This window comes from Centroberyx affinis, unplaced genomic scaffold (genome assembly GCF_046629955.1).
Source record: "Centroberyx affinis isolate AG114_WGS23_722 - 3 ecotype Tasmania unplaced genomic scaffold, CSIRO-AGI_Caff_v1 ptg001076l_1, whole genome shotgun sequence".
Taxonomy (NCBI): domain Eukaryota; kingdom Metazoa; phylum Chordata; class Actinopteri; order Beryciformes; family Berycidae; genus Centroberyx; species Centroberyx affinis.
The window spans coordinates 25,001-44,121 of NW_027279623.1; the positions used below are offsets into that span (position 1 = coordinate 25,001).

Consider the following 19,121-nt stretch of genomic DNA (forward strand, 5'->3'; position numbering starts at 1 on the left):
AGACGGCTTGACATCACAATTTCACAAGCTCTCCATCCAAATTATATTATTTGCACTTTGTAATAACATTTTTAAAGACTTGTAGCTCAAAAATAAACCTAATTCTGCACAGTCAGACTTTGTTGTCATTGAACTTTTATTTATTACATCGTATCATGGTTGTATCGAATCATGAACCCCATATCGCATATTAAATCGCATTGTGAGATAAGCGTATCATCCCATCCCTATCATTTATTTATTGGGTTTTCTGTATTTTGGCAGATATACCTCTATATAGCACAGAAAAAGGAACCACAGCGGAGGGTGTTCAGGCTCAGCTGAGACTTCCTCTGTGATTACAGATCAGTCTGGATCTGCTGTAAGCAAGAAAACTGTCATCAGGTGAAAGAAATTCCTTCCAGGGTGACATCATTATCTCCATTACTGCTGTGGAAACAGACATTCCTGCGTCCCCCTGTCTGCTCACATTTACAGCGAAACTGTGTGTGTGTGTATGTGTGTGTGTGTGTGTGTGTATTAGAGTGTAACGATACACTGTGCCGAGCTTCATCGCACTCTGTCTAACCCATTTCTCTCTGCTGGCTGGCTGAAACATGAACGTTGATGTGAGTGTGTGTGCTTGGCTGACGCCCATGTGTTGATGTCAGGCTGCATCTGACTCTGCGCATCATCGAGATAAAGAGCAGCAATTGACCTGAACACGGCGCTCTTGACACGGACACAGGGCTTTAAAAATGACTCGGTGTGTGTATGCGTGTGTGTGTGTGTCCGTGTGTGTGTGTGTGTCCGTGTGTGTGTGACAGCTGCCACAGATGTAATACCATCCACAGGCGTTCTCCAGGGCGCTGTTCTAACATCTTAGGCCGGAAGATGATGGCATGGTGATTCACACGCACGCACATGCACACACACACACACACACACACACACACACACACACACACACACACACATACACACACACACACACACATACACACATACAGACATGCACACACACAAAGATACAGATACACCTTCATTCCTTCCATCCCAAATTCAATTATCCATTTTTGATTGTGTAACAAGTTTCAGGTTTTATTTCAAAACGAAGAAAGGCAGGTTGCGAAGGCCCTGAAGGCAGATGCGAAGCTCTTACACGACACATAAAGACACACAGCGCTTACACACATATTGAAGAAGGCAGAGGACCGGGCGAGGGCAGGGCAAAGCCAGGGACTTCTGGCAGCCGGTCCCTTACTTTGGCAAAGCTGCTCTCTATGGCAGGCGCCGTGTAGCGACAGATGATTAGATATTACAGACAAGACACTTAAATGGACAGGAAAACTATTTGTTCCCCAGTATATTAACTCGTCTTAAACCACACTGACAGGAGAGAAGTACAAGTCATCTATCTATCTATCTATCTATCTATCTATCTATCTATCTATCTATCTATCTATCTATCTATCGAGCTGACTCCACTTATAATGCTGCTACTGATGAATTGTAATCACAGTAAAAAGCATCACTTTCTTCATATCCGTATGCTTTGTGAGGCTTTGTGTGCATTTTAATATCAATGTGTTGAGGTGCGCTGAAAAAAAAAAAAAAAGCTTGTAATGTGTTATCAGCACCAAGTGGTTAGTTATATAGTGTACCTTTAGAGTCCAGCATATTATCATATCTGTTTTGTGTTTTACATAAAGTATTGTTCATCATGTGGCTTCAATACAAGTGGTCTATGCATACTGTATATATTAAAACATTTGTCAAAATATTTCAAAAGATTACACAACCTGGCTAGTTGTTTTTTTTCTTAAATCTCTGTATGCCAAACTGTCCATCTCATCACAGATAATATCTTTGGCTAAGAGCTACTTGGTGTTGGCATTACAGCGCTGGCTCTGTGCTCCGACACTTAGACGCTAAACCAGGTTGTCACTTCCACAGCGGAGCTGTCATTAAGGATCTGGACACACTGCAGAGTGTGACGCAGCTCTCCCCAACGAGACAGGATCTTTCATGTTCGGGCGACTCGCGGTGACTAGACCACCTCCACGTAGTTGGCTGGGTACAGACCCTCCCTCCCCCCGTCCTTCATCCCCCGACACCAGCCTTGATCATCCTCATCCTCGATCTTCAAGAACTCTTCACCTGCCGGGGCGAAGAGGGACAGGGAAACAGGATGATGACTCACAGGACAGAGCACTGATTATATAGTGATAACACTAATGCTAATTAATTAGATTAGATTAGATTAGATTAGATTAGGTTAGGTTAGATTAGATTAAACTTTAATGATCCTCGTTGGGAAATTGAGTCTTAGATTGACGTCATCAATTGTGAATAAAATATAAATAAGAATACAGCAAATGGGGTAGTGTTGAACAAAATGCAACAGACAATTAGACCACTAGAGTGTATTAAGTCGACATACTGAAAAGTATGTCACAGCATTAGTACTACTACTGCTACTACAACTACTACTACTGTTACTACTACTACTCCTACTATTATTTTGAATAATATTAATTATACTAATGCAATAATAATAATCATAGGAGCAGTAATAGTAGATCTACAGACATCAATAACAATCAAAGATTGATTAAAGTTTAGAGTTGAATTAAAACTGGGCTTTCACAACAGAAAAAGCATGTCATCACATGAGGTATTTTTAAGTTCTGTACTTAATACTTAGTACTTAAATACCGACACTGTGAGCCAGCGTAATGAGGATAAAATTGAGACAAGAGTATGCCGAATTACAATAACTTCATAAAATAAAATACACTCAATTGATCTATAATCAATGCTTTTGCACAACCATGCATAGACAGAGTACAGGCACAGCTGTACAGTTCTGTAAGGTAGAGGTAGTGTAGGTGTGTAAGAGTGTGTTTACCTGCTTTAAAGGACAGCTCATCTGTCTCCTGACCCACATAGTCATACAGAGCCTTCACTCTCACTCCTCCAATCATCACACTGGAGAGAGAGAGACAAAAAGATGAGAGAGAGAGAGAGAGAGAGAGAGAGAGAGAGAGAGATGGATGTATGATCAGTCCCACACTATCAGCCGCACAGCATCAGTGTACAGATACAGTATATACTGTCTTTACTCACCTCCTGTCTATCGTTCCTTTCTTTTCCACTACTTTCTTCCCTTTTTTGTTTTTCTTTTCGGGCGTCCACTCCTAAAACAACAATGGGAAAAAACACTGAGCGCTAAGATTTTGAATTTAGACCCCTAAATTTACCACAAAGGTCCACTAGAATACCCAACACACGCCTGGGATGTACAGTATACTGTGTAATGGGACATATACTGTATATAATGCTAGTATAAGTCATGATTATAGCCAGATCAGTTCTATCACAGAGGCCTCATTAAGTTTCATTGGCTTCAGTAAAAGACTGTGTGGAACCACAATCGTGTGTGTGTGTGTGTGTGTGTGTGTGTGAGCATGTGTGTGTGTGTGTGAGACAGGGGAAATGTATAGAGAGAGAGAGCACGAGGGAGAGAGGGAGAGAGATCTTTTATCTTGATGCTTTGACAATATTGTTCTTTACTTTCAGGCCAAGAAAGTAAAGAACAAACTAGGCACCAGGCCAAGAAAGCCTAGTGCCTAGTGAATTGAATTGAATTGTTAGATCTACGTAGGCACTTTCTCTGTAATGTCCTTTGAGACATGCTAGTGATGAAGGGCTATAGAAATAAAATAAAACAAAAACAAACAAAAACAAACAGAGAGAGACACGGGAGAGAGGGAGAGTGAGAGAGAGAGAGCGAGAGAGAGAGAGAGAGACTGTATGATAGGCTGATAATAGCTATTTATTGATGTTTGTTCAAATACTAACTGTTCGTCTGCCAGTGTCTATCTAATAATATCTCATTGCTGTAATGCTGAAGTTTTTTTGGGAGATTCTGTTTTCATCACCTCAAGTTCAGTGACGAAAACAGAAACACCAAAATCACCCACGTGTCTCCCCAAAAACGTTATTTAATAATCTTTTAATAAAGCAAATCTGAATTGAATAACCTTGAATTAATCGTCGGAACAAATAGAAAGAGACATAGACAGATACAGAGAGAGAGAGAGAGAGCTAGGGAGAGAGAGAGAGAGAGAGAGAGAGAGAGAGAGAGAGAGAGAGAGGGACCTGGAAGTGCGGCCAGTCGGTGGGCATGCCGGGCCCGTGGGTGTTCTTCCACCAGCGGAGGTCCTCCTGCTCGTCGATGGCCATCAGTGTGTTGTGGAGCTCGTTGTACACCGCCTTCACACTGAGGGAGCGACAGAGGGAGATCAACACGCATCTCAAGGCAACTTTTCTGCCATTTTATGTCTCGTGCTTTCTTTTGCTTCTTTGCGTTTTATTTTGTTGCATACTGCATTACAGCATATTGCTGTGTGATTGATTGTTGATCGGTTAGATCTAGATAGGCTCATTCTCCGTAAAGTCCTGTGAGACCAGCAGAGGTGGGATGTAACAAAGTAAAAATACTTCACTACTGTACTTAAGTAAAATTTTCAAGTATCTGTACTTTACTCAAGTTTTTCTTTCACTGAAGACTTTTTACTTTTACTCACTACATTTCAAAAGAAAAATCTGTACTTTCTACTCGCTACATTTTCAAAACAGACTCGTTACTCTCAGGAAATCATCAACTGATTTTCTACAGTTATTTTATTTTCCGCATCAGACAGCTTCCATCCCGGAGGCAGCGGATCAAGAGCCAGATGTGATCGGCTGCTTGTTCAGCAAAGCGACACCAAAAAGGAAGGAAAGGGACAGAGAGAGAGAAGCAACACGAAGAAGAGAGAAGCAACAAGAGAGAGAGAATTAAAGTTGGGAATTCAGCTGCTGGAATTAACGTTTGTGATTTAAGCTGCAGACTCTTTCTCATCTGTGATTCAGAGGAACGCTCAACAGAAAACCAGTTTAGTTAATTAGAACTGACTTTTATACTTTAAGTAAATTTAAGACCATATACTTTTATACTTTGACTTGAGTAAAGCACTTGAAACGGTACTTCAACTTCTACCAGAGTATATTTTTAGATGAGTATTTGCACTTTTACTTGAGTAAGGAATTTGTGTACTTCTACCTCCTCTGGAGACCTGCTGTGTGATGAAGAGCTGTAGAAATAAATGAAGTTGACTGGACTTGATGTTGTTTATGGCTGATTCAATTTCACTCTGATATGTAGAGGGGATGAGAACAAAAGTACCATTTTTTTGGATTGGTAACTGTAATATTATTACTGAAATTAAAATAGATATTCCTCACACTCTTTGTTACAAGGAAAAGTAATTTGATTACAGCAACACTTCACCAATAAACACTCAGTGTCATATTCAAAAGAACAGCCTGAGTGGGAAAGAGAGAATCCAAAGAGTCACTACAAGAACTCCTTCAGATTTCTTTATTTTTTTTCTGTTGGTTTAAATCTTTTCATCAATACACTTCAATTTCTTTTCTTTTTTTTTCTCCACTAAAATGCCAGGACATTAAATTCAAAACAAAAATAAAAATGGTAGCACTTTACTTGAAGTGGTGCTCATAAGGATTTATAAGGCATCATAAGCACATTGTGAATGCATGGTAATAATTATAATCAGAGCATGATACAATAAACACAATGTGGAAAAAAATTAGGTTTATGGGCCAACTGTATAGTTAATGACATGATATTAAACTGAATGTAATTTTCTGATGTTTGTCTGATAATTATATTGTAATAAAAGTGTATCTATGCTTCTAATGGGCTTAAAATCAGCTTGGAATGCATCCCAATGTGTTTTAAGTAAAAAATGAAACAGATCAATAGAGTATATAATTTATCTCATCTACTCCACCTCTCCCTGTGGCCCCTGCAGATTTAATAAAGTAATTAAGTTGCTGTCTTGGCCATTATTTCCATTATTAGAGGCGAATGGGAAAGTCACTGAGAAACCATGATCTTCTAATATCTTGTGGAATGTGTTTTAATTGGGGCTAAATTAAGTCAAATTATTGATTTTGCCGTAGTTAGCTCCAATTAGGCAGCTAAACACAAGCTGGGGAAAGCTGGAATAGAAAACAGCTCAACTCACAGATCTTCCATCCTTCTGACAACACAATTAATTCCAGAAATCTGTGACATATCTTGCATTGTAGCGTCTTTTCATCTTAAGTGAGAACGATACCAAAGGGACTATAATGCACAAGATACTCCAAACTAGGATTGATTGATTGATGATTATCCTTCCATTAAAAACTGGATATTGGCCGGTCAGTATCATCCATCTCCAACCTGATGGATATGATGCAGTTTGTTTGAGTACCTATTAATTGTAGAATGAATCAATACACTGTTTGTCTATGGGAAACCCTTAACATGAATTGATTCTAATGTGACATTTTGATCAGATTCCACACAAGTATATTTGAATTTATACTTGTAATTTTGTTTTTTATTGGCATGAAAATTGTTACATTTGCAGCTTCAATCCTTCAAAAAGTCATATTGGTTGAACCCTACTCCTAACAAACTAACAGCCTCTTTCTGGCCTTTTCTTGTTCACACCCACACACACACACACACACACACACACACACACACTGCAGCGCTCCGGTGTACCTGTCGTTGTTGGTGACGTCCAGGTGTCTGTGGATGGACAGGAAGGCCTGTTTGAGGAAGCTGATCCTCTTGCGCTCCTCCTCCTGGGATTGGTCGAAGATGGACTCCATCTCCTCCATGTAGCGAGGAGCGTAGCGGCTCACCTCCTCCAGCACCTTCTCATAGCGGGAACGCACCTGGACACACACATGTACACACACACACACACACACACACACACACACCACACACACACATGTACATACAGTCTGAAATTAGATATAAAAGTAAAACGATGAAGTTGAATTAACTAAAGCTAAACTAAAGCTACATATATTGCCTGGATCCAAAAATAACTAAAATAAAATATAAATGCTCATGTATTATTCATAGTTTTCATTTTGATCCAGTTCCCAGTGAGGAGGGAGCAGTAATTTACTCTCCCAACTTATTTGAATTCACCTCATGTAGAGTGAAGTCACACAAAACAACACAAATCATGTACTTTCCTAAACACATTTCTCCCTAAACTGGCGCTAAATGAAAGGACTAACAAAAACAAAAACTGGATTATGTGGAAAAACTAAAACTACAAAACTAGAATACTCTGTGAAACTAAAACTAATTCAAAACTAACAAACTCTAAAAAACTGTAACCATATCTGAATTAGAATTGGGAGGCATGGAATTGAAATTAAAACAGAAATAAAAAATGTAAAGTATAATAGCCTTGATACATGTACACACAGATACATGCACACACACACTTTATTATTACTAAAAAAATAAATAAATAAATAAAAAAAGTATTTAACCAGGTTAGTCCTATTAAGATTAAGAATCTCCTTTTCAAAGCAGACCTGGCCATGAAAGCAGCATCATAACAAACATAAGGTTGCAGACCAACAACATACAACAATGTCACATAAAAGAAAAGTATAAAGGTATAAAATAAAAATAAAACAGGGCAACATGTCGTCCACCCAAGAATAATCGGTGGCATAATCCAGTCCCTCTCCGGACCAATCAGTAATAAATATGTTATTTGGATTTGACCTGAAATTATAGTGCGCCCCCCTTGGGCCAATCAGTGTAATTTTGAAAACACTGGAGAGAGGAATAATTCACAGAGTTTCGCATCTGTTGCATCTGTTGCTCACCTTCTCCGCCTCCTGCTGGGCCAGCTCTCTCTCCTCCTGGATCTTCCTCTGCTTCTCGATGGCGACGTCCGGGTTTCCCTGAGCGTGCGCCTCTCGCTCGCTGGCCAGCTGCTCCTTCCGGCTCACCTTGTGGTACGCCCTCATGGCTTTGTCCAGCTGGAGACCAACCACACCACACAGTCACCCTCACTGTCCCCCAGTCAGTTAGGAGGAGAAACTCTTCTCATCTGGGACGTTAAATCAAACCCTTGAACTCACATCTTCTCCCTAAATTTCTCCTTAAGTAGCTTCAAAGTAAGACACTTTTTTGGCTGTAGGACGAAGGCGGGAGTGAAAAATTGATCCACAGTGAAAAAGTGACAGTCCTAACTCTTTTAATGATTGATTTTACTTTAATTAGTGTTTTTTGAATCGTAGTCAACAAGTATAAATACTGTATGTAAAAGTAAAAAAACTCAACAGGTAATTGATTAAATAGCATTTGTCTCCATCGAAGAAAAGCAACCCAAATATAGCAATAAATACATATGGCACTATTCTCTGCAACCCTCTTATTTCACAGTATTATTTTCTAAGGATCTGTTTATCTGTCATAAGGATAACAATCTATTTTTTTTTGTGCAAATGAATGTACTGTAACTTCAAAACGTCACATGTCTAGCCCTCGAAATATTACTTTTCGAATCATACCAGACAGGCCGGACATGAACTTGTCACATCAGATCAGACCAATCACAATCTAAAGAGTGAGAGCAGCTGCCAGCAGGGGCGTAGCTAGGAATTATGGGCCGTCTGCACAGGAGGTGACTCTGGGCCCCCCTTCACTTTCCTCTCATCTCCAAACACCTGTGTCTGCCCATCCACAACAAACACACCTCCACACAATCATTTACTGATCAGTTATTGGACACATCCCTAATTGAAATTATGGGTTTTGGGCATGAATCTGATAGCGCTAATTGGCTGTCATATCCATAATTTCCCCTGTTCAAAATCTCTAAGTCAAAACAGCAGCTTTTCAACAGTTAAGTGAGAGCTGAAATCATTCTGACCTTTTTAAGACGTTTGGCCCAGGGCTTCTGAGCGCGTGCGAAGCCCGTGTCAAAGTCCTGGGACTCCTTGAAGCCTCCGAATAGCTTCTTGTGGAAAGAGTCCTTCTGCCAGGTCCGGACCCGGTCTCCGTCCTCCGACACCAGGGAGCGGCAGATGGAGGCGTGTAAGGAGGCCAGGCGGTCAGCGGAGGACAGGAAGCACTGCCACGCCCTCAGCAGGGAGCCGTACAGAGGACCTGAGGGAGGACAGGGAGGAGGTGAACCAGGAGCTCAAGTGGAAACAAGCACAGCACTCATAGGCCCTGATTTACTAAGGACTTTCATGGGTGCAGAAACTCTCAGCATGTGCAAAACCAATGACATGACTCCTGATTGGTCAAGAAAATAGTCTTCCTCCTATCAGTGTTGGTGTTAGTGCTGACTTTGAACATTACAAAGGCTTCTGTACCCAAAGTTTTACTAAATCTGGGCCATATTATAGTAAACAAGTATAGTCTTCATATTCTATAATTTGGCATCTACTGGCATATATCTCAATGTTTTTCTAATTACTCATTTCATGCTGCATATATTTCATATTGCTGGTATATTTTGTACATATCGTGTTTTCGTGCATTTTGTTGTTTGTCTCATTATGTTATACTGCTGTTATTTTTAATTGCATCATAATATTACAGTTAATTTCTTTCTTTCTTTTTCCTGCTTTCATTCATCAGATGAGGTTATGTTTAAATGCCACCCATTTGGTATATTCTTATTTATATATTTTTCTATGCTTTATCCAATTACTATTATCTTATCTCATCTTGCCTCATCTTGTCTTATAGATAGATAGATAGATAGATAGATAGATAGATAGATAGATAGATAGATAGATAGATAGATAAGAACTTTAGTAACACCTGAGGGAAATTCAAATTGTTACAGCAGCAAGACACAAACAAAGCACAAATCCATCTCATTTATCTTATCTTATCTTATCTTATCTTATCTTATCTTATCTTATCTCATCTCAGTGATTTGACAGATGCTTACAGGGGAACACTGTGTAGATGGACTGATGTAACTGGGGGGTATTTGGGGTGAAGCCCCTCGGCTGCAGTACTTACTGGAGTCCACCAGAGGCTTCCACTTGTTGCTCCACTCGCTGAGCTGCTGGGCGTACTGCCTCTCCACGCGGGCTCTCTCCTGGAAACACGCCACGATGTCGTTACAGGCCTGGAAGGAGTCTTCTGTTCGCTTCACAGTGCGCTGATAGTTCCCAGGCTGCCAGGACACAGAGAGAGAGGAAGATACAGACTAGATACACAGGGAGGAGGAAGAGACACGGCTTCTACACACATGGGTTTGTGGCTGATGCCAATACCGCTATTATTGGACTGAAGCTGCTGATAGCCAATATTTTGTATCAATATTCAGTATCTTTCAACTTGATCATTTTTATGCCAAAAAATCACATCTATTCAGTGTCTCCCAAGTGTTTATTTCTGACAGGGTGGAAAAGCCTCTTAGGCTGCATTTAGACCATAAAACTAAATTAGACCTATTAAACTAAACACTAAAACCACTGAAGCCCAGCATATTACTACTACTACTGCTGCTGCAACTACTACTACTACTACTACTACTACTACTACTACTACTACTAGTACCACTACCACAACTACTACCATGACTACTATACTACTATTACTACTACTACTACTGCTACTATTACTTCTACTACTACTACTATTACTGCTGCTGCTACTACTACTACTATTACTACTACTACTAGTCTATTACTACTACTATTACTACTACTACTACTGCTATTATCACCACAACTACTATAAATACTAATACTAATACTAATACTAATACTAATACTAATAACACATTATTATGACTATCATGCCAAGCCTAAACAGTAGAGAACAGATATGACCCATAATGATCAAGCAAGACACACACACACACACACACACACACACACACAGACACACAAACATGCTACTACTACTACGACTGATGCACTCAGCTGATATGTTTGCTGTGGGAAATTGCTACTGGCCTGCACACTGTCATCACAAGCTCTACTTGCGTTACATAACAGTCATAACAAGGCCCAGCTTGCATCTTCCTCCACGCTTTAAACAACCGTGACACTGCTGTTATCGTCTAAGGTCGACAACCACGTGTCAGAAGTGCCACTTTAATGGCATTAAGTTTCCCTGTGGTAGAGTCTAATGGCGGCAGTGTGGGGTGTGGTCAGCGGACACGAGGCCGAGGCCCGGCCATAAAAAGCCAGACGGAGAGGGGAGGGCAAGAGGGCAGCAGAGGAGAAGTCCTGAGTGTAATAACATATCTGAAGCAAGTGTTTTGTTTGTGGATGTGGAATCTGGAAATCTCTCTGCAATTTTCCTGGCAGTCCCCACCAGCTCCTACTCACCACACACTCCTACTCACTTTTTGGCTTTCCCTCTCTCTCTGCCTCTGTCTGTAGTCACACACACACACAGCGACTGACACATTTACAAGCTGTAAACCATTGTGTGTGTGTGTGTGTGTGTGTGTGTGTGTGTGTCTGCCTGTCTGTCTGTCTGTCTGTCTGTCTGTCTCAGTCAGGGGTTGAAAGTAACCAAGAAGTTCTTCTACTTTACTGTAAGTGCAGCTTTGAGGTACTTGAGGTCATAAAAATTATCCACTTTAATACTGCCAGCCTTTAGAGAAAACAATCGGAGCAATCAATGCTCTTTTAATGAATAATTGGAGGTATTTTTCCAAGAGTACTGCTTTATCAGGATGGATTAGGGTACTTTACACCAGTGGTCCTGCTATCTCTCTCTCTCTCTCTCTCTCTCTCTCTCTCTCTCTCTCTCTCTCTCTCTCTCTCACACACACACACACTCTCTCTCTCACTCTCTCTCTCTCTCGCTCTCTCTCCCCTTCTTTCTCTGTTGTGGTTTGCACTGACTCTCCTCACTCGTCTGAGAATTAAACAGAAACAGCTGAGGAATCCACCCTGAGGCCAACAGCAACGCTGCAGAAACCCAGTTGGCCAATCTCTGAGGCAGACGCAAAGCCGCTACGAGAGAGTCTGTCCAAGCAGCCAATCACGGCATCAAAGAAAAATGGCCACGGTCCTCGGTCGAAAAAACTGATTTCATGTATATAATTGACCGTGTCCAGACTATGAGTAAAGCTTGTTCTGGTCAAGGCAATGCACAGAACAAGTCCTGGGAACCACATGTAACCCCCCCAACCCCCCCCACCCCCCTCACCCTCACCCCCCCCCCACCCCCCACCCCAAATGCCTTTGTTTTGCTGCTGTCCGCTTCTTTCTTTGTGGAACATTGTTTCTGTGTATTCAGTTTGTTTTGATTGTGAAGCACTTTGTATATATGTATAATTATATATCACTTTTCTAAAGCAAAGAAAAGTGATATACAATTCTGTGGCAGCACCAGTAGAAGCAGTCGTAATAGCAATAGTAGTAGTAGTAGTAGTAGTAGTACTAGTAGTAGAAGTAGTAGCAGTAATAGTAGCAGCAGCAGTAGTAGCAGTAGTATTGGTAGCAGTAGCAGTAATAGTAGTTTTTTTTCACCTTTATTTATTCAGGGGGAGTTTCACTGAGAGCAATGCTCTCTTTTTCAGGAACGCCCTGATCACATTCACACACATTCACACCTGGAAGCTGACCAGTACAACCACAGTCTGATCTGCTGGCCACTGAGCAGCTTCACTGGAGCGGTTGGGGTTAAGGGCCTTGCTCAAGGGCACCTTAGTGGTGGTAATGAGGGAAGGGCAAGCGCTGCTTTTTCACTTCCCCCACCCAGATTTGTCCTGCCGGTCCAGGGGATTGAACCGACAACCTTCCGGTCACAAGCTCGCTTCTCTAACCTTTAGGCCACCACTGCCCTGTAGTAGTAGTAGTAGTAGTAGTAGTAGTAGTAGTAGTAGTAGTAGTAGTAGTAGTAGTAGTAGTAGTAGTAGTAGTAGTAGTAGTAGTAGTAGTAGTAGTAGTAGTAGTAGTAGTAGTAGTAGTAGTAGTAGTAGTAGCAGTAGCAGCAGCAGCAGAAGAAGTTAATCTTAAAAATCTCTTCAAATAAGAGACTGATTTGCCCAGTCTAACTTTACAGGGAGTCTGTGCCAGAGTCAAAGGCACCATCACATTTCGTTCTAAGGTTGGGACCTGCAGAGGACCTGAGTGAGGACACAACAACTCACGCTGGAGCCTGACCATGCAATGCCTTGTAGGTGATCAGAGAAGTTTTGAAACCAAGTCTATCTTTGATTGGTAGCCAATGAAGAGGCCAGTATTGTTGTAATAAGGGAACTAGGACTGGTTTTAAAGCCTTGCAGCAGGATGTACAGTATGTATGCATTAGGATGAACAGCACACTAGTATACTATACAGCATGTACCATAATTGAAAGCATCTTGAAGTGGTGATGACTTTGCAAATACAAAACAGAACAGCCCAAGTTTGGAGTATAATCACAGACAGGCTGTGAGCAGGATGAGACAGACAGGAACTGGCCTGGAAACACATCCAACACAACAGGAGCCTGCCAAAATTACAGGGGGAGAGATGAAACTGGGGCAGCCACTATCAGGCCGACCGGAGACAAAGCCAGTATTAAAGCGGTAGTTCAGTCAAATTAGATAGTAAAGTATACTGAATGTCGGAAGTGTTTACAGCTCCTCACCGAGTCTGACACAGGATTGTGTTTTGTTTAATCAAGATTTAAATAGGATTGGTCCCGTAAACTTGCTGGTTTTTCTTTGGACTAGCTTCTTTTGGTGTGCTTATACAGAAGACTTTAATTTGTTCTCTCTTTTAAGTGGCTTTGATTGTATTTGGATTTTATACATTGCTCTTTCTTTGATGTTGATGTGATGTTTGATCTAACCTGATTAAATCAAGTTTAAATAAAAATAAAAAAACTTAAACACGGTGGTGAAAACATAACTGTGACTTGTAAACAAAGTGCATATTAAGGCTAACCATTCACCAAAAGTCAAAGCCGACTCTCCTAATCTCAGACTTATCCCCAAAATTGCAAACTATTTTATGCAAGTTTTCAGTTTTGTTTAATGGTTATTAATTTGTCCTTCTGCTTTATCGTTTGAGTACACCAAATGCTTGTGTTCTGTTAATTAAAGTCAATGAGACAAAGTAGATGGAAAGTTAGCTGCGTAACCCAAAGCCTCAGTAAGGGATACAACATTGTGGAAGTTCATTTTTATGTGTTACATAAGTGCATTTCCTTGCTATGTCGCTCTAGTTCCAGGTTTTTTAACCCATTTATTTGATGTTGATAGATATTCTGGTATATTTTCTTCATCCATCATCTGAAATAGTATAATTGGAATGCAATCACCTGGTATTCACAATATCCTACCACTTAAACACTGTGATCTTGGTCTGATCTCGGTCTGAACTTGGTCTCGATCCCTTTCAGTCTTGGTCTTTAATCAGATTGGACCAAGTTTGTCTTGACCACCATCTTTGTTAAGGAAAGTTAAGTGCAACGTTAAGGCTGAGAGTCCTATGAGCTGACCGTTATTTCTCCTCACAAAGGCAGAAACCTACAGAAACTTTCCCCTATCCAGCAGAGAACTGGATACATGACAAGGTTAGGCAATTCTGTCAAAGCTGTGATGCTGCGGAGGGCAGTGAAAATGGGAAAAACTTGTCCTAGATCCCCTAGTGACGAGACTCCTGCTGTACAGTCTGTTTTGTAGAGTGAACACAGACAATCAAATACCTAATGAACTGAACACTATAACAAAAATCTTTTCTGGGTGCCTCAATTACAGCCAAGCTAGGGAGTACCGATGTATAATGGGTGCAATTCACATTTAAAAATAATAGTGTGGCCTTGTTTACACTGATATATAGCCTAAACAACAATACTGTTTAGTCTGTTTTCCCCGCAAGGTCATCGAGACCCGAGAGGCCAAGGGAAAAGAAATGGAAGTACTGGAAGACAAACAGGCAAACAGAGAGAGACTGTACACACACACACACACACACACACACACACACACAAACATACATACATACACACACACACATGCACACACATACACACATCTTACCATCCAGAAGCTGCGATTGTTGGCATCCTCAGGGCCGTTTTCTGATGGGAGCGTCGACATCCTTGTCTCTGGGAGAGAAAAGGACATACGATTTAGAATTAGACTCTGGTATCACTCTGCCTTTAAATCTGCACAGTTACCTCTGTAATGTTTGTACGGAGCCCCTCTGGTGACATTTGTGGTTAAAAACATCATGCATGGCCACGACTTATTAACGCATGGGAAAAAGATCCTATGTTGTGGCCAAGACTTGGGAATGACGTTTGAGAATGACTTGAGAATGAGATTGTTATTTCGTGAACCCATTACGTTGTTCATTGTTGACCAGTTGGGATAGTCTCACTGTAGCATGTGGCATCAGGGGCTCCATACATCCACCTACAGCCATTTAGTCTCCCACATCCATCCAGTTGGTGGATGATGAAATCTGTAACTTGCCCCAAGTCAGCATGCTGTCTGCGTTTGAGCCCATGTCCTGTGATTATGCAAAATAAGTGACTCCATGTCATTGTGATTCATTCCAAGATGAAAATGAAAGGAAATCAATACAAACCTCTCCATGTTTGCATGCATCCTGTATGTTGCACGCTCCCTGATGCTACATACTACTGGTAGATTATCCAACTTGGTCAACAAACAACATACCATGTCATAACCATCTCGTTCCCACGCATTACTAAGTCAGGGCCACGTGTTAATAAGTTGTGGCCACAACATCATATCTTGTTCCCATGCGTTATTACGTTAAGTTACTTTACGTTACGTTATCACGTTAAGTCGTGTCACACATTATTTTTTTAACCAGTGTCACCAGGGGATATGTCTGTATTCAATGGGCTTTCACGTGTAGGTTTTAGTTATAATGGCACAACAGAGGCTTTAGGGCCTGTAGCTATGAACAAAGAAGTGTTATCTAATTCAGTAGTTGTCAAAATGGAGTCCAGGTGCGATCCGGCCAAAATCAGGACTAGTTTAATTTCAGTATATTTTAATTCAATAGAAAATGTCCCAGTTAGAGAATGTGTAAGGATGACTAGTCGAGTGTCAGATGATGTTGTTGGCTCCCTCCTTCCCCTCAACATGGCACTGTGCTCACAGAAAGAACAACTCTTTTAATCAAAGCTTTCACTCTCATCATTGTTATCTCCCCATGTACAGTGCAGACACTATTACAGTTCAATACAAAACGTATCAACGACAAAAGTCTTCCAATGTGGCCCCTGCTCCATGGCCTTGACATGTGTCTATTTGGGGGTTTGTGACATGAAAATGTTTGAGAACCCCTCATCTAGATTTGTGCCATGCTGTCAGGAATAAGGTGGGGATGCAGCAGATATAAAATCTGTCTGTGAACTCTACAGATCCTCACTGCTGTTTCAAATTAAATCTTCTGTGGACCCATTACAGAATTGGATTTCACGTTGGAAGCTTGACATGATACAGTTGCGTACAGTAAAAGGAGGAAGAGGCAGAGGCTCTCAGAGGCTGGGAGTACATCAGCAGGGATGGAATGCCCTCTCCCAGCATTCCCAGCTTTGAAACTCGAGCTATCCCAAAATAAACAGGGGGTAAAGGTCGCCACATCCTATCGCTCTCACTCTTTTTTTCCGTGCTGGTGGGCTTGTCTTCCCTTTTCTTACATGTAAAAAAAAACAAAACACAGGCACACACGCATGTGCACATTCACATGCTCTTAAATCAACAACACAAGCTCACATGCGAAGAATGGAAGCAAACCCTTATACTGTAGATAACAGAGGCGGGGACTCGAGTCACATGACTTGGGTCAGACTTGAGTCACGATTTGAATTGCTTGAGACTCGACTTGATGCATGAAGAGAAGACTTGAGATTTGACTTTTTCTTGGGTTCTGGGATCTTGTGTTTGTGTTAATGATGTTATGAGATTTGTTCCACCAGCTGAATTGAAATTCTGTTTTCTGAATTTGGATGGCATGATTTAATTTATTGAAGTTTAATCTGATTATAGAAATCAAACTCACGATGCTCCTACCAAGTCCTGGATATTTTGTTTTCTTTAAGATATGAAATTGATACTGGACTCTTGAAGAGGGGAGAGGTGAGAGGATCTGACTTGAATGTTACTTTATGCTGGTGCGGTGCCATTTCTTTTAAAGAACCTTTTGTGGTTCAATATTGAAAAATATAGAAAGTACATTACAGTTTTGCCTCCTGTGTGTCAGATATTAGATGCTCAGTATCTGCTCCCTGCACTCCGCCCAGACTGAACTTAATAATCCCAGGCTCTCGTCTTTGCCTCGGCCTGTTTTCCCTCCCTGCAGCCTTCTCTCCCCGCGGCTCTGTCAGGCGCACAATTAGATTCAATGATTTCCCTCTGTGTCCCGCTGTTCACGGGGCATCACATGCTCCACCGAGAGCATAATGCGACGCTTCGCCCCGGCCCGAGTCTTCCCCAGCCCTTCCCTCTGCTGATAACACAACCCCAGATAGGCGGGGAGGTCAGAAAAATAATGAATCGCTTCCCTTTTAACCCTTGACCTCGGCTTCCTGTCCCCTCGCCGGCTGGCTTTCCCCGGGGCACGGCTGCGTCAGGGCTTTCAGAGAAACACGGGGGCGGAGGGGAGTGCTGCCATCCCTCCCTAATATCAAGTAATGTGAGGCGTTCCTGTGAGTTGAACTGGTTTGTCCCCATATTCCCCAGATTACTGACTTTCAGTGAGCTGGCAGCATTTCAACCAAACTATTTGCAGTGGCAATTGTATCCCAGGCTTTATCCTGTAAGTGCAACAGAAAGTACTGTATACCTTTCCATCTACTGGCATAGATTTAATTCCATTGTCCATCTCAAATATAGCTTTATACTCTATAATCATTATCCTATAAGCACAAGAGAAGGAATACTGTGGAACTTAATGTCTAGTGAAATCGATTTGATTCCACCATATCTTTCAAATATGATTTTATAACCTTTACAATCAGTTTAAAACGTCCTCTGGTGGTCCAGTAGTTTTGGATTGGCCCAGAGTTTGCAGTATCCTGAATTCATAAACTAACTAAACTATGAAGCCTTGAAAAACAAACTAAAACTAAAAGTTCATTTGAGCTATAAGAGCTTGTCTGGAACTTCCAACCATAGCTCTCTCAGCCCTCGCCTGCCCTAAAATCAGATACTGTGAGACGTTGCTGTGAGTTTACTTCTTGACTTTCAGTGAGCTACCAGTGTCGAAAGCAACCGGTAAAATATGCATCATGCGGTGGCAATTGTACACCAATCACTATCCTATAAGACACAACAGAGAGTATACTGTGTAGCTTACCATCTACTGGCACGGATCTGATCCCACCATAGGTCTTTCAAACGCTATAATCTCTTTGCAGGTCAGACAAAAAGTGCGTTCCCCCCAAAATCCTCTGATGGTCCAGTGATTTGAAAGCATAAACTAACTAAAATGTAAAGTTAAACTGAAGTTAATTTGAGTTATAAGAGGCCTGTCTGCAATGTCCAACCAACTCTTTCACCCCTATAGCCTGCACCCACTCTGGCACACACACACACACACACATACTCACTCCTCCCCCTGTCCCCGTTTCATCTGTCACACATAACTCAACACACACACACACACACACAGGAAATATATAGTAACAAATGAACGCACAGAGCAGAAATAGAGGCTCTATCTGTCCATCAGGGCTTTATGAATCGCAGGTGAAGCTCCTTACCTCTCTCTCTCTCTCCTCAGTGTCGGGGCCCTCACGGCTTCAACCCCCTTTTTCTTCTCCAGCCACCCACTTTTGTTTGGCAGGTTAAAACTTCTTTTTTCTCTCTCTCTTTCTCTTTCTCCCTCTCCCCCACTCCTTGCGCTGACTCCCGGGCCTCTTTTCTCTTCTCTTTTCCTCCCTGGCTCGTCTTCTTTACGCTCGTCCAAGTCCTCTCCCACTTTGATTTTCCACTCGTCCCTGTATAGTGCCGCTGCTCCTGCTGCTCTTCCCCTTTCTTTGGCCCACTGTTTGTGTCAGATGAGTTGGCTTTTTTTTTTTTTCTTTCCCTCCCTCCTTCTCCTCCCTCACACCCTCCCTCCCGGGCTCTCGCTCTCTCTCTCTCTCTCTCTCTCTCTCTCTCTCTCTCTCTCTCTCTCTCTCTCCAAAACAGCTGCAGGAAACTTATTTTCTTGTTCTTTGTACTTCACCACTGGTCAGTAACCAGCTCTCTCTCTCTCTCTCTCTCTCTCTCTCTCTCTCTCTGTCTCTCTCTCCC

General features: G+C 41.6%; 1 protein-coding gene across 1 annotated transcript; it reads right to left on the reverse strand.

Moving 5' to 3' along the window:
• Positions 1-1,066: 1,066 nt before the first annotated feature.
• LOC139647321 (protein kinase C and casein kinase substrate in neurons protein 3-like) lies at positions 1,067-18,869 on the reverse strand. Its single transcript, XM_071523205.1, has 10 exons — positions 18,587-18,869; positions 14,883-14,948; positions 9,905-10,061; positions 8,796-9,031; positions 7,744-7,899; positions 6,605-6,780; positions 4,144-4,264; positions 3,109-3,179; positions 2,891-2,970; positions 1,067-2,139 (listed from the first exon to the last, which is right to left on the reverse strand). Exons 2-10 carry the CDS (start codon positions 14,940-14,942, stop codon positions 2,030-2,032), a joined length of 1,167 nt encoding a protein of 388 aa, XP_071379306.1. The 5' UTR covers positions 14,943-14,948; positions 18,587-18,869; the 3' UTR covers positions 1,067-2,029.
• Positions 18,870-19,121: the final 252 nt, after the last annotated feature.